Source organism: Morone saxatilis, unplaced genomic scaffold (assembly GCF_004916995.1).
Source record: "Morone saxatilis isolate NCDOM2014 unplaced genomic scaffold, NCSU_SB_2.0 Contig18, whole genome shotgun sequence".
Lineage (NCBI taxonomy): Eukaryota > Metazoa > Chordata > Actinopteri > Moronidae > Morone > Morone saxatilis.
Window position 1 is genome coordinate 6,953,974 of NW_023339740.1, and position 16,234 is coordinate 6,970,207.

Genomic DNA, 16,234 nt, shown 5'->3' on the forward strand with positions numbered 1-16,234 from the left:
AAAGTAAGGCACGCGCTTATTACTCACATAAGGACGTTCTCCACTGGGCCTTTTTTTTTTTCAAATGAAAATATGGATTGCATTTGCCAGCACAGACAGATGCACACATTGTCGAAACTGTGTTTACCATCCATCCCATTACGCATGTAATTACTCAGAGGTTGAAAACAAGCGGCATCATTTGTGTGACGCTAAGCTGCAGTGGCCAAGCTTTATTGGCCTGTTGTTTGGGAGCTGCTTTTGACAGGAAGCTGGGTGATAAATTAAATAGATGGCTTGATAAAAAGCTTGCTGTGCAGAATTCTTCACGCTGGATTTTTGAAAAATCACGCTGCCATAGCTCATAACAGGCGATCTGTTCCTTGCGTGATTTATGAAATCAATTTGTCTTGTTATCAGCAGCCAGACTTTGTGAGATGAGATCACAGCACATGCATTTCAACTTGCGGGTAGAGTGAGACAAGGAATTCTGTGTGTGCGTGTGTGTTATCATAATAGACATGTTGAAAACAGCAATCACTCATTTTAAGCATTCATGCTATTGCTTCATGCTGTGAATCATAGGACAATGATGCATTGAGTGTTGATTAAATTTGGCAATGGAATGAAAGAATTCCCCTAATAGTCTGTGTGAGACTGTATGTTTCTCCTGTGTTTTGTGTAATGTAATGGCATATTCATGTCAGCTGTCACTGGAGAATCTGCACTGATGCACTCAGCATCATCCCTGTACCTGTGTCTGATGTGTCCCAACCACTTTACTCATGTGTGCAGTGGAAAAACTGCAAACACCCCCGATAACCAGATCATACTCCCATACTGCTCATACACACAAATATGGTGCATTACTCTCGAAACAGCAATAGCAGTATAGTTTTTTGTCTGTGCGGAACATGAGATTCCTTACAGCTCCCTTTCTTTTGTCTCAGTCGAGCAAAACCCTCCAAACCTCATTCAAGACTGTGCTCCATGTGCTTGGCAGCAGAGCATGGAGCACAATCGGCCCAGTCAGCCTAATGTACTTTAGACCTACTCTTCATGCTTTCCCTGGAGAAGCTGAGGGAAATGCTGTTTTGACATTGCTATCTGTCTAGTTTGGGAAAAGAATGATATGAAAAAGAATTAGGTTCCCTCCTGTGTATTCCGGTTCAGGAAGAGATAAGCAGTTTGTTTTGCCAAAGACGTCAAAACGGGGAATCAAAAGTGACAGCAGAAGGGATGAGATATTTCAAGATATGTCTTGATGGATGCAAGTTAATCTTAAGCCTGCCAGATGTGTCATGGATTTGCGAACACCTCATGGAGTAAATCTCACTGTGCTGCTCTCTAATTCTGTATCTCCGCTCCCCTTTCTGTCTGTCTCTGCAGTGAAGTTCGAGGATTGCCAGCGCAGCCGAGAGGTGGGCTTTGTCAGTAACGACCCCAACTTCAGCGTGAGGCCTGATGGAACGGTGTATGCCGAGCAGGAGGTGGCCAACCTGTCTGAGCCTGTCCAGTTCATGGTGACGGCCCGGGGTCTCCATGACTTACACATCTGGGAGACCACTGTAAAGCTAGCACTGGCCGGACATCCTCATCCTTCAGCCCTGACAAAGGTAACGAAGGAGGACAAATTCAGGAATACAAAAACACAAGGGCACAATCATTTGACCGTTATTTACCATAGCGCCTTTGTCACAGGTGCCTTTCAATGCTCATCACTGAAACTTGTACTCTCTAGTCAACTGGCCATCACTCCACACCAGCCATCAGATTTACTGGGACCAGTTCATGTATAAAACTATCATTAGCAAAACCCCTCCATATCTCTACTCAGCATTTGCAACTGTAACCACAATTTGCATTCTAGTAAATTCATTACTCTGGAAACCCCGCCCATACCTCCTTCCGCTATCACTCTTTTCAGTCTGCCAACTATCAACTAATACATTTGCATACTGGCAGCTGTAAGCTTGTAGACTGGTTTCCCCTATGACCCTAACTTATCCTCTGTCCAAAAAATTTAACATTTTATACTATTAAATTTGTTTGATTTGTTTGGTTTTTTGAGAGTTAGGTTCCAATAACCGGTTCCATTTTGAAGCTGATTCCTAGATTTGTTAAGCTGTGTTGCTAACAGATTTCCCAGCCCCAGCATCTGAGAAACCCAGACAGAAACCCAATAAAATTCATCAAATTCCTAATTAACCGAGTTAGATGTGAAATCAAAAGGGATGCAATGGCTGCAACATAAGTTAACGTTAATCTTTGGGGACAAATACGGCCGTCAAAATGCGTCCACTAAAAGTGCTTGTTTCTGACAACATTATGGAAAAGGTCACTACAGAGAAAAACCTTTTGTTTGACCAGAAACAGGGCCATATTCTTATCGCTCGCCATAGACAAACACGGTAGCTAATTTAACGTCACTTATCGTCGAAACATTGTAACTTCATTCAAAGTGGACAGAAGCAAAACAAAAATCACAAAAACAGTCTTTGTTAGTCTTTCCACTGTTCCAACATCACAAACTCTGGTTTGGTCAAAATAAATCTGTAATTCATACATAGAGGAGAAAAACAGCCATTTCAGTCGCTTTACTCAGCCTCACACGAAGCTGACCATCAATGTAAAAAAACCACAGAGAGACTGCAATAGCAACACAGGCAAAGTAATGACACATTCAGAGCTCAGGACACTATGACTCCACTATAGCAAATAGTTGTTTGCTGCTCTATAAATGTTTTAAATTGTATATAATATAACCTTTTACAAACATCTTTTTCCCTCACTTTTTTCAGATTATTATAAAATGAATGCAGGCTTCTCATTTTAAGCCAATAATAGTTATTTACCCGATAATCATCACTGGGGGAGGATTATAGAAAATCAGCTGAGTTAATAAATGTTAATTCCGCAAGTGGTCTCTGCACACTCAACCAAAGATAGTTTGTGAATAAAAGAAAAGAAAACATCACTCAGTGACTGAGCGTGGTCTCTGTGTTTTTGTAGTTCAGCAAGAGGCTGCACACAAAACAGTTTCTCCCTAATCAGACAACAAATGGTAATTACAGATCTTGTTTTAGTTATTTGCAGCTTTAGTTACTTGCAAGTGTTAAAAGCTAAACCTAATTATATTTGATAAAAATATTCGAAAAGGACTTAGATTTGATAAGAGGCTTTGAAACTGGATTTGTATTCAATAAAATTCTGTTAATCATAGGGTTTTTTCTGATTAGATGGGCTTCATTGATTGTTGCTGCCTGAGAAAGGCTCCCATGAATCAGTAAAGGCAGAGTATCACTTTCACAAAACAACTAAAGTATGAATATAGAGTATATAAGAGTCGGGACACTTTTCCCTGTGTTTCTATGACCCTGCATGTACACGCATGCTGTCACTAAGGTAAGAGTTTACAACAGTACATGCACAGCAGTTAAAATGCAGTGTTTCTGTGTATGTGACAAGTAGAGACATGACTCTATTTGCTACCAAATCTCTATTAGCTAACAGAGACTGTAAAACTACACAGGGCCAAATGTATAGCCACTGTTACTGACTTCCACTACCGGGCTGCACTTTGTTGAGCGACAAACCCATTATCATTTTTCCTGCACTACTTGTTGAACGCCATTGGGCTTAATGTTCAGTCATGTTTCTAATCATGACAAAAAGCCCAATACTCATGTAGCTAAAGCAATTGCAGAGTGGGGATTAAAATTCTGCCCACTCCTGGCAGTGCAATAATGGAGACTGGGAAATAATTGACATTGATTGAGCTAATGTTCCACTCTGGCAGTCTGCGAGGACCAGGTGATGTAGTTTCAGCGAATAATTATGTTCTCCACATCGTGGAGCTAGAGAAAGATTCAATAATTGAACAAGAAATAAATGTGTTTCCTCTAATCATATGGAAATTTGAAAACCAGCTTTTATACGTACAGTACAGTATGCTTTTTTTATTTTTATTTTTTTGGCAGAGCAGTGTTTACATGTGTTCTTGTCACTTTCTCCTCAGATGGTATAAATAGTTGCTAGTGCTACAGTAGAATTTAGTTCCAATCTCCTGATACACCCTGAGGAGAAATGAAAATAAATACTTGTTTCATTAACAGCACAGTAATAAAGACATGTAGTTATTAATGTTCAGTATGTGCTACAGGATAATGTGAAAATGTATTTATCGGTTGTTTGTTACAGTCCAGTGTGGCCATTTCTGATGGACCCACATTAACTGCATAAAATATTAGCAATTGAGGGAAGCATTGAGTGACAACCTCCACAAGGCTGATAACACCCTTACAAACAATTTGTCTTCACTGACATCTACTATTATGACTTGAGTGGAATGGTTGACATGCTAGCATTTGCTTATTAGCACCAAACACAAAGTACAGCTGAAGCAAAGGGGGATGTCATTACTTTAGAGGTTTGTCCTAAACCAAAGTATATTGTTTATTTCTGCTGTAAAGTTGGGCATTTTAATATGGGGCCACATTCTTCCAAAAAGTTTTTGGCAAACAAGGAAAATTTTTTTTGGACATTTTTCCAGTTAGAGGTACCAACTAAATGTAACACTAGCAGCAGAAAGCTAAACTGGCCCATATTTGTTCTCCTTTGATATATAACACTGTGAACTAGCAAAGTCAGTAAGTCATTTAACAGCCATGTGCTCTGTGCAGTTTAGTACAATAACTAAATAAATGTAATGATTTCTGGGAGTTGAAGTTAAAACTTATCAGCGTTATCAGCGCAGTGCAGTGTTTTTGAACTGTGGGGCCCATTTTACTTTCCCAGTTTGGTAAACACACACAGAGGTGAGTAGTGTTGTTATCTGAGCCCATCTCTTTGTTCTGAAAGTCAATAGTTATTTTAGAAAAGATGTAATCATAATCACATCACCTAACCGCAACCTATCTCTGCGTAATCAACATGGCAACGGCAGCGGAGGATATAAACTGCTCAGGATATCCTCTTCTTCCCTTTGGCGATTAAAAGACAGGCAGCTCAAATACCAACTCATTTTGTTCACTCGCTTTGTGTAGACAGATAATGTGTACAGGGATATAGTGTAGTAAATTGTATGCTTGCTCCATCTCTACTCAGATGACTTGGTTCCAACACAGAATATCCTGTGGCTCTCTTCTCTTGTTATGCTTATGCTTTGTTGTATGGCACCGGTGAGAGTGCATTGATTTGCTTTTAATAACTGGTTTAGTTTCTCACTGTGCTGTTTTAGTAGCAGAAATTAGCATACTTGGAATGCGCTCCATGATCGACCAGCTCATTTTAGTATTTAATTTTCCAGTGTACAATACCGTAGCAATTGAAGTGTAGAGCATCTTTGGCCTGAGAGCCCTTTCCGCTGTGTTTATGTACTCAGGCTATCGCACCTCACACAGGTAGGGCCTTTCGTTGAGTGCTCTCCAACTCGTACTGATTTCATGGCACGTTGGTTTGCCTTCTCCACCAGCTTAGAGCCCATCAGTTATGCACCAGTAGATTTGGAGTCGACTGGTTGCCGGAGCGGGTTTTAGTGCTTACTTGATTTGCATTTTTACCGCGCTCTCCCCGGACATCCTCACCTGTTCAAGGTAGATTACAGTGAAGGCCGGCAGCGGGGTGGAACGTAGGACCCTGGGGTCCACTGGTCGTTGAAAAGCAGCACCGGCAGGGTTGGATAGCTGCGCTTTTGTTGTGTGCTTTAACTTTGTGATTATAGCCTGATTATGTTGACAAACCACACTGGAAAGCTGCAAGTCTCAACAGGCAAGTAGCAGCTATGAGAATTTCAATACTTTTTTAATACAAAGTACCTTATTTTTTGAAAGAAGATCTCATGAGAGAACATTCTCCTTACTGAAGACTAGCACTCTGATCTTTCTTTTTTATCATAGTGAACCAGCAAAGAGAACTGCAGCACTAAAGACATAAAAAGCAACATCAAGAGACCTGAATCTCTGAAAATGTTTTCAGAGCTATACTGAACAGAGAATGGGCAATGAGCACACACTCTTATTGTATTGTTCTGCCTGTTTGTTAGACTGATAACCTCCAGATGTCAGCTCCAGGGCTCGGGGGCTGCAGGCCTAAAGAATGCCCCAGCAATGTGCAGGCTGCCTGGGAGCAGAGAACTGCCAGCTGGCCCTGGCCGCCTCTGGGTTTCAGGGACACGCTAACTGACTCCTTGTCATGTGTTCGTGCATACACACACACTCCTGGACAAATACACCCGCACATATGTTCCTGCATTATTTTTACACATTTGTATGTGTGCACACATGCTTGCATCAAGGCCAACACACATGATTTCCCATATGTGCACACAGGCATGACGGAACACACTACACATGCACATACTGTATTCATACACACACGGACAGAAAATAAAAATCCCCAAACCCTAATGAGCACCTAGCTTCATGGCGGCCCATAGAGAGCTTGTTCCAATTTTTCTTTCTTTCTTTTGTAATTCTGGTATTGTCGCAATGCCAACAGCCTGTCATCTGCCATGCTGTTTGAAAGTGACAGCCGCATGCAGCCACGGCGCTGATATCATCCACAAGCAGACTTACAATAAAGGACTTTCATTGTCTCTGTCCCGTGTCTGTCTCTCTGCCTAACCGTCTCTCTTCTTCATTTCTCTTTTGGCAACATTTCCAAAGGAATGTTCAGCCCTAACAAATCGGATGCTTCAACCTTGTTATCGTCAGGCTTGATGGGCTGCCTCGTCAGTGGGCTGATTGGTGTATAGAGCAAATATTAATTCATTGTATCCCTCTGCCAATAGCTGTGAAGGCAGATAAGAACTTTATCATGGTAGGAGCACTCAGACTTATCATAGATCGAGAAGTAGCGTTGTGGTATCATATACTGTGTGCCCATATGCACTGACATATAGACAGTCCTGGTGATTCATCGTCATCTGCCAGACTGAGTGTTGTTTATTCTCTTTTGCATGTTTGTTTTTTTTACACACTTGTTTGTTTTCCCCTGTTTTTGTGTGTTTCAAATGAGCATCTGCAAATATACACAGCCACAGAAACACACGCATATTCACAGGCAGAGACTAATTCCACCTGCCGCCCGTGGAGGGGGCTGGCAGCACCCTGCCTCCCCCGTGCCAGTTGGTACCTGTGAGTGTTTTGGATGAGTGGCGCTGGAACGAGAGTTATCTTATCTGGGAAACACATCTGGTCCCCTCGTTCCTCTTTCTGTCCTCTAACCATCCACCCGGTCGCTCACGCTCCCTCTACGCCTGCCTCCTGCCCAGCTAAACCCTCAACCCTTGGCTGTCCAGAGGTCTGCACCAATCCTCTGAGCTGTGAATGTGTGAAGTTAAAACAAAAGTAGAAAAATATACACTGCGTTTGTTCAGGTGTAGCTCACAGTCTGCAAAGCAGGTGTATATTGATAGGATGAACTGCTGACCCGTGTTTGGCATGGCGACGTGTCCGGCGTGACTCGTGTGCACACATGTGTCTTCGCCTGTACTACTGTGTTGTGTGTGTTCCAGGTGGGATGAACAGGATGATTTCCACTGTGCTTCAGGTGACAGCGGCACACTGCCAGTGAGTGTGTGTGTGTGTGTGTGTGTGTGTACGCAGGGCGCAGAGACAACAATAGGATTAGGTGGATTACAGCAATACAACCATCTTACACAGGAGGACACCATAGAGGATCGGGGAAAAAACACTCTTTTACACACCCTTCTAACCCTTATTTCACCAGGCTAGATGAGTAAGAACACAATCTTCTTTCTGCAGCTATAGCTAGAGGGTATATACACCTATATATAGGAGTTGCCCATAATACCGTGATCCTGCGTGATGTTGTAAGGTACCTCAACTTCAAAAATAAGGAGTACACACATCCAAACTAATCAGCAACAGTGTGTTTCTCGCCAGCTGTGCGTGACATTTTGAGTTTGTCTTCTAAATCATGGCTGCGTGGACAAAACTGCGGGGCAGTCTTGTGCTTCTCCCCTCTGCTGTCCTTGTTATTACACTGGTATTTCATCAATACCTGTTTAATCTGATGATAGGCTTCTGTCAGGGCAAGGTGTCACATTGTTTTCTGTCTTCAGCAGGGACAGAGAGGACAGGGTCGGCCAGGAATAATTCTGTCTGCCTGAAAAATCAGTGCAGGGTTGCAGACAAAGCACAGCACCTCAGTGGACACAACCCAGCCATGTAGCCTCGGGGAGGTCTGGCTTTCTTAGGCTGAAGCCGAGGGCTTGGGCAGACTGAGTGTGTCTTGCCAAGGGCCTCATGAAATGTGATGCAGCAGCATTCAGACAAATGTTTATTTATATTTCCTTGTGTTTGCCTCTCTGTCACTTTCCCAAAATGGGTTCATTGTTTGCGTGACACCCAGTATTTTAGTTTCAATTTCAGCAGAGGGGAAAACTTGTCATTTTACAGCACTTTATAGATTCATCTTCCAACCTGTCGTAGCAAAATAGCATTCCTCAAATGATAATGTGCGCCAGTTATTCAATGCGAGATGTTGCATGATATGATGTGTTTTTCTTTTCAGGTTGGCATTGAAGAAATGCTGTCAAGAGTCTGGGACTCGCAACCCAGAGTTATCAGGTTTTCTCGAAAACATCAGAGGAGCTCCTCTGCCAATGGGCTGAGGCGACAGAAGAGAGACTGGGTCATCCCGCCTATCAATGTGCCTGAAAACTCCAGAGGACCCTTCCCTCACATGCTTGTCAGAGTGAGTGACAGTTTATACAATTTTCAACAAATACCACACATCTTTTCCTGATGCAGAATGTCTTTGGTGCACCGCAGAATCTTTATATAACCTTACAGAGAAAAGCTAAGATTCCAAGAAAATCTAGGTAGCCAACCTGTATATTTTTTCTAAGTGCTTACTCAGCCCAGTCAAGAGAGAAGAGCGTGGAATATACAGTAATATCTCTTACAATCACCATGAGGCCAAGAGACTCAACATTCTGGTATTTTCTATCAAGCACACCCAGCAGGCTAAAAGCGCTGCTCTTGTCTCCGATTTAAGTCATGATGCCAGATGATTTGTCTGCTGTGCCTCTGGGCACCACAGACAGGTAGACAAAAAAATCCTTGCTTGGAAAGCACACACAAATATGCACTTCATGCTCAGTCTCAGAAGACTAGATCTAAGGATTACTCAGGAGTATTCTCTCTCAGTGGCGTTTCTACACCTGTTAATATAGCTGGTGGACTAGATTTCACATCATAGTGCATTTCTTTACAGCACATCTGAATTGCTGAGTAATTATCTATCCATATTGTTGTGAGTTTTTGGAGCCCGGAGTATTCCCCAACTGAGATTGATGTTTGTTAAAGGAATGCTACTGAAGGCAGGCAATTTGATTAAGTTATAATTCTGCTACAAATAAAGCCGTTTCATGTAATTTGTATTTAATTTGTTATGATGGATGCTAATGATTTCAGTTAATTTCAGTTTTTCAGTGGAGGCCCCAGTATGCATTGTCAAACAGTAATAAAGCTCTGTATGATGTTTAGCATATGCAAAGTTGCACATTAAATACTGAACATGCAGAGGATGAAAATACTATCCATCCTCTGCTTGCTTGAATGATTCAGTTTGGGTTTTTAGTATTACAGTATAAAGAGACAGGAAACACAAGAAGAGATAGGGGCTGTTGACATGCATTAACGTTTAATGGCTAGGATCACTCAGGAATGTTACATGATATATGTCTTAACCACTCAACCAACGGGCCAGATGCATATAACTCTGTTCCATGCATAAACATGGTTATCGCTTATGAATTTTACTCATTGTGAAATTTGAGTTAAGTAGAACTCCAGTAGTTTGACATAGATAAACACACCCTTAACTAACCACTTAACCCCTGTCTGCTTAAGACTCTCAGTCAAAAGAGTGTAAAGAAAATGCACAATTCAACCAAATAGAATTGGCGAGGTTCTTAAATAGTACCAGAGCTCCCATTCTTATGCATGCCGGGACTATTTATAATAATAATAATGTATTGGATTTGGTCTTATTTTTCACCTTATCCATTTTTCCACAATATTAGGCAGGGCTGCCACTAGAAAAAGTCTGAACAGCTAGTCTGAAGTATGCATAAGGGATGCATATTCTGACTACCCATTATTCTTTTATAAATACCAGTTTAATAGCAACTACTGTACATATGTGTCATTTATACATCTGGCCCCATAATGACCATTTTTCTCAGGGAAAAGTGAAACATGTATGTAGTTACAACTAGTGAACAACTGTAAATATTAAAAATAAGGAAAATCAAAAGCAGTTTCCCATAGAGGCATCATATTCTTAGCACTGTGCTGCTACTCTAAACTCTCCTCACTCGATGCCTCTTATCAGACAGCCAGACAGACGTGCAGCTTTCTGCTGGCATTTCTGACACACACACACACACACACACACACACACACACACAAAGTCCCTTACGCCCATTTGTACAGCGAGGCTTACACTCCCGGATTACTGAAATCGCCTTTCACCAATGTGTCGGCAAGAGGGCAGATTTTCCACCAAAGCATGGAAGCACACCCTCACACAAAAACACACACAGCAGGGCCGTGGAGTGTCAGGGGAGGCACCAAATTGTGCTGCCCTGCTGGAGACATGGACCCTCTTTTATCCCCTTTTCACATGTCGGGTGTTAGATGGTTGGATTAAACCTCAAGGGCTTCCTTTATGCGTGTGGCCATGTGAGTGTTGAGGTTGGGTTGGTTTTGTCTGCATGTGCTATGTGTGAGGGTACACCTTCCAGCTTGCACATACTGTATGTGAACAAAGCATAGGTGTGTCCCAGCCCTCAACGATAGCTGAAAGCAGTGCACCATGGGGGATGTGACTCATGCTGTCCATTGCTCTGTGAGCTCGCCTGTCCCCAGCTCACTCTGCTACACAGCTCTCCATTCTGACTGGCAGCTGAGGAGAGGAACAGTGGGGATTTCGTGCTTTATCTTGCCGGTCTCAGAAGTGGCCAAGAACAACCTTTAAAGCGTATGCACTTGATTTTAGAACAAACCAGCTCTCCTGGGCTGTGGAAACTCTTTGAGTCTTTTTCACCTGTGTGTCTACACTCAAGCCTTCACACAGTCAGGTTCACTCGGTGTAAAAGGACCAATTAATCCTCAGAGTGTAATTACAGCCTTGCAAGCATCAAATGTTGTAAGTGACACGCCCAAAGAGGTGTGTGGGTTTCTCTTTGATTCACTGAGAGTCGAGAAAGAACATTCCAAATCCAATTCCATATATAAAACAATATCCTTGCTGTTTTAATTGCAAATAATAATTCATATGATCATATAGCTTTGGTTTATCCCTTCAGTGTTATCAGATTACATTGATGGTGCTATAACTGGTTATGTTTCAGTGCATTCTGACATTGCCACCATCATCATCTTAGCCCTCTAGCTCAGGTGGCAATATTCTGTTTCAGCTTCTGAAAGCTACTTTAACTTCCTCGAAACAAAGAAAAAGTGCTTTCTCTCTCTCTCTCTCCCTTTCTGTCACACACATACACACATACACACACACAACAGTATACAAGAGCACTATTCCACCTCTGGTCATTTTCACCTTGACATGTGCAATTCAGTCATGAAGAACCACAAGTGGTGCAACTTTGATACCATTGATTTACCATTGTGCTCAAATGGAATATGCTTCCGAGCTCTCGCTGTCAAATTATTTGACATGACAGATGTAAGTGCAGTGGAAATGGAGAGGTTGAAAAACAGTTTGAGTGAAATGGATACTGAGGTAGATGGCAAGTAATACTCCTTTTGAGAAACTGAAAAACAGTGTGGGTGGGAGATGGAAAAGGGAGAATGGGGGACAGGCTGAAATTGGGGGGAAAAAAGAAAAGAAAAATAGAAAGTCTTTGGAGAGTGCTGTAAATCTGCGGGGTGAGGGTGGCCAACATTAGTTTCAGGCCATTTGTGGCATTCTCATCTCAACCGTCTCCTGAAGCACCTACACTGGGGCCAATGAGGCAAAACTGATGGAAAGCAGTCTGAATATGGGAGAGAAAAGACCCTCCTTTCATTTAACCAGGCCTCAGACACTGTCTCCATCTCTGACCCACGGTTAGGACAAGGAAAACGAATATTATGAGCTGGAAATAATTGAGCACATTGTGGATGGTTGTTTTAATATTATATGATTCCAGAGTTGAGGGAAAGACTGTTCCTTTTACTCTCTGCAGTGCATCCCTTTCCATGGAGCTAAATGAAACTGTACTGATATCTGTAATAGATAATCTTTATCATACATTCACATTCTTGTAGAAAAATGAAGGTCTTAAGGTGAATAGGTGAACTGGCATATTAGAGTGCATCTCAGTATGATTTGGTTTACCTCATTATTTTAAATAGCCCATTATGGCAGAGCTCGTGGGTAATGGGTGTATTGTTGAATGTGTCACAGTCAGAGTGACTGGGGGCTCCTTATTTAGAGGGATTTTTATCAAAAGCAAACAGAAGCACACAAACAAAAACAAATGGTTAAGTTCACCCACCATTCCAGTTAACTTTCCACACTTTGGCAGAAGAACTTGATGCTTACTTTAGAAACAAGAGAAAGGAATATGTGGCTTATTGTTGGTTTTGTAATTTGGTTTACTGTGCCAAACAGCTAAAGTATGTGCTGTGTGTGTGTGTGTGTGTGTTAGCTCAATGACATTGTAATGTCTGTACTGCTGTTTGCTGAGTCCCCAAAATGAAAACACGGTGGTTTATTTACAACCTCATATTGCACAGTGTATTTCATTACAGCTCATAATGAGTTTGTAATATGCTTTTTGGATGCGCTTGTTTTGTTTGCAGTTTTATTGCATCTCTTGTGCATTGAAATCTATTATGTCCATTGTGTCTAGTTTGTATGTGTGGGTGTGCAGGTGTACATGTATGCGTGTATGCATGTGTTTCCACCAGAGTACATGAAGTAGTAGGACAAAATGTACACCGCTATATTACATTATCCAAGACCAAATGTTTTTAAATTTAATGCTTCAAAGAATTCTTCACCAAAAAAAAAAAAAAACCTTTCACATCAATTACTTATTTCCCAAGCTCAGTTTCCAGAAGGGAATTACTTGTACTCCTTCACTTCTGAAAGAGACAGTGAGGGTTACTGTAGGATGAACAAAGTACTACTTCCTGGTCTGGTACCACTTAATTGATTGGCAGGGGGTTGTAACTCATGTTGGCATGGAACATGAGTTGAAAGCTCATGTTCCATGTTGTAGCACATGGCAACTATCTATTTTATAAATCACCATCAAACGACGAACACAACATTAAAGGAGAGGTCAAAAGCTGCTTTGTGCTAAACTGCACCAATCTTAATGACTGATCTGTACAGTATGAACAAAGTAATGTCCACTTGCTATTTACAGCAGGTGAAGAACCATCAGAATGACTATTAAAATAATTCAGTCTCTAATTCCTTATTACATTGCAGTTACAGTTCAATCGATAGAGCCAATTAACACTGGTTCGTACAATCAGTTGCTCATTATATCTCAGCTTCTTACAACTCTGCTTCCTTTTTTTCTTTCTTTTTTTTCTTCTTGTGTGCAGCATCTGTCTGTGAAAGAAATTCAGAGTGAGTTTAGCTTTCAGCTTCAAGGAGCAGCCAAAGTTTGTTGACACGTCTTATTCTGGTTTAAATCAGGACACCCTTCACTCCCTTTGCCCCTGACACGATCCTCGGAGTGCGTTCCAGAATCCATGAGTTTCTTGTTGCTGAATCATCCACAATAACAGCAAGGTCTCCATGAATAAAGTTCCCTTTCATCTTGTTCCACATACTTTACTTTTCAGTGATGAAGTACTGTCTTCCTCCTCCAGAAGAGACCTGCCAAATACTCAACCTGACTCCACCGCCTCCTACAGCACATGTCCTTGTGTTGGAGTAGTCCAGAAAGCATGATACAGCTTTCAGCTATAGCAGATGATTTTTTGTAAGACTGTTCATGTCATTTGTTACTATTGTGATTGGTCTATCATTATTTTTTTCTGGTGGCCAGAAACTCCAAATCAATGCTATTTTTGTTCCTCGTTATCTGCATGAGTAAAGAGGCAACTGTTTGCTAACATGTTCAGCATATCAGCCTTATAGGGTGATATAAATATGATTAGAGCTTGTTGCAGTGCCCGCAGCCAAGAAGATCAGTTAAGGCAGATTTAAATTACAGTAACATAGGATAACTGCATTGGTAAACATGCTTTTATAATACACACAGTCATTTATGAGGTTGTCTGGCTAATTCTCCAAACTCTCCAACATTTAAAATCCATTTATTAGCATAATATGTGTGAGCCTAAATGATGGGGAAGATTTGCAAAAGGCTTTTAAAATCAATAAAAGTCGCAAATGCTGCAAAGTTGGATTTAACTTAATTTGGTGTGCTCAGAAAATATATATAGAGATATTATGCACTCATAATGTAAGGTACCAGGTGTAATATATAAATTAGCCCTAGGCAATTTGCTGCTAATGGATGTGCAGGTCAGTGCAGCCTTACATACTGCACCTTGTTAGAATTTTCCCCCAAAACACAAATCATTCGCAGCGTAAAGAGTGTTTATGTCTAAATATTTGAGCACACCGCCTTTTGTTTACTGGTTTGTGCCAGTGTCTGTGAGGGTACACGTGTGTTTCTGTGTTGTGTGGGTTTCTATGTATTGTGAGTGTATGTGTATCTGATTGTCATTCTCAGCATCCCCAGTCTAACAATTAGAAGGTGACAGTCCCATTAGAGTCGGCCCAGTAGTACAAAGGCTGAGTGCTGTTGTGAGTGACACAGAGCTCTGCCTCTCACTAAATAACTGTCAGTCTGCCCTCGTACACTCTGACCCCTCTGGCAGCCTCCCTCTGAGCCACTCGAGCTCCCCTCTGGACTCTCATTGGCAGCCTTAGCAGCTCCCTGAGCCAAGCATGGCCCTCCTTTCAAGCCTGGCCTCTAACTGATTGGTTGGACCCCTCTAGCCTTAGGCATGCCAGAAGGGCTTTCAACTGGCCTCAGGGTGCTGCTGATTGGCCAGGCTGTCAGGGCCGCATGTCCCCTACGGGAAGCGTGTGGCAGCAGCTTGGGTTGAGGGATGCAATTTGACAATGGCCGTACATGGAGAGAAAAAGTGCAAGAGCAGCAGAAAGCTCCTCACTGCCCCCCACCCCTCCATCTATAACTCTATCTATCTCTTTATGCTGCTGTCTTTCCCTAGTCCTCCCCCCAGCAGCCAACCATGTCTTCCCCGTAATTAACTTGTGGGACATGTCTCTGTGCATGGAAGAATCTGTAGTATGGTTTACCTGTTGCCATTGTACTGGGAAGCCTTGGGTAGAGCAGGAGAATGGTGCGATTTAACGAGTTGGGGCTCTCCAGGGGTCCGCGGTCTGTTTGGGGCGGGTAAGACAAGATCATCAGCCTCTGCCTCCTCCATTCCCATCGCAGAATTAGAGAATGTGGCTCTCTTTATAACGGAGACAGAATGGCTGTATTTGCTCTATTCTTCTCCCCTCGCTGTGAATCAGGGGAATTAATGCCATTGTTAATGCAGAGAGACCGCTGGTACATTTCAACAGGATTCTCGCCTCTCACAGAGCTCATCTAAATTGCCTGGCTAATGCTGTAATTGGGTTTGTGAGTCACTTCTTAACTTCCATTAATATTTGTTCTCCCTCTAATTGCCCCTTTTTCCAATCCTACATTTCATTCCTCCATCTGGTTAATGGTCTGAGGTGGAGGCAGTGATGTGCGTGTGCATGCGTGTATGCTTGAGAGAGCATCTAATCTATTTTTGAGCAGATACAAAATGTTAAAGCGCTGGGACTTCTTTCTCTCTTCCGGGTAACGAAAATGTCATACAGGATTGAGATGGAGGGTATTTCAGGTTAAGAGAGACACTAGAAAGGTTCACGGTCAGAGTTTGAGGAACATCCTCCAGATATAGAAAAATATCTCTCCTCCCAAGACTTCATATCAGTTTTTGAAAAAAGAGAGCCATACTCTTTAATTTGAAGGTTATTTAGTGGATATGCTGCCGGCATTCAGAATGCTTTCTGCTGTTCATTAAAAGACATATTACTTGGAAATGCCTCTGCTTTCTCAGATGTTTTCTTTTAAGCTTCTTCCGTCTTTTCACACTCACCTATAACTTGATTGCCTTTTCCTCTTATATATCACATTAAAACAGCTCCTCTGGAAGGAGAAAAACATCGCCCCCCCCCCCCCCCC

The 16,234-nt window shown here is 42.0% G+C and overlaps 1 protein-coding gene across 1 annotated transcript in view; it reads left to right on the forward strand.

Annotated features, from left to right (window-relative positions):
* Positions 1-1,373: 1,373 nt before the first annotated feature.
* cdh4 (cadherin 4, type 1, R-cadherin (retinal)) overlaps positions 1,374-16,234 on the forward strand; it is a 64,421-nt gene continuing 49,560 nt past the window's right edge. Inside the window, exons 1-2 of the mRNA XM_035662557.1 lie at positions 1,374-1,595; positions 8,518-8,700. Of these exons, the coding sequence (XP_035518450.1) occupies positions 1,500-1,595; positions 8,518-8,700 (279 nt within the window). The 5' untranslated portion in view covers positions 1,374-1,499. The remainder of the gene's footprint in view (positions 1,596-8,517; positions 8,701-16,234) is intronic.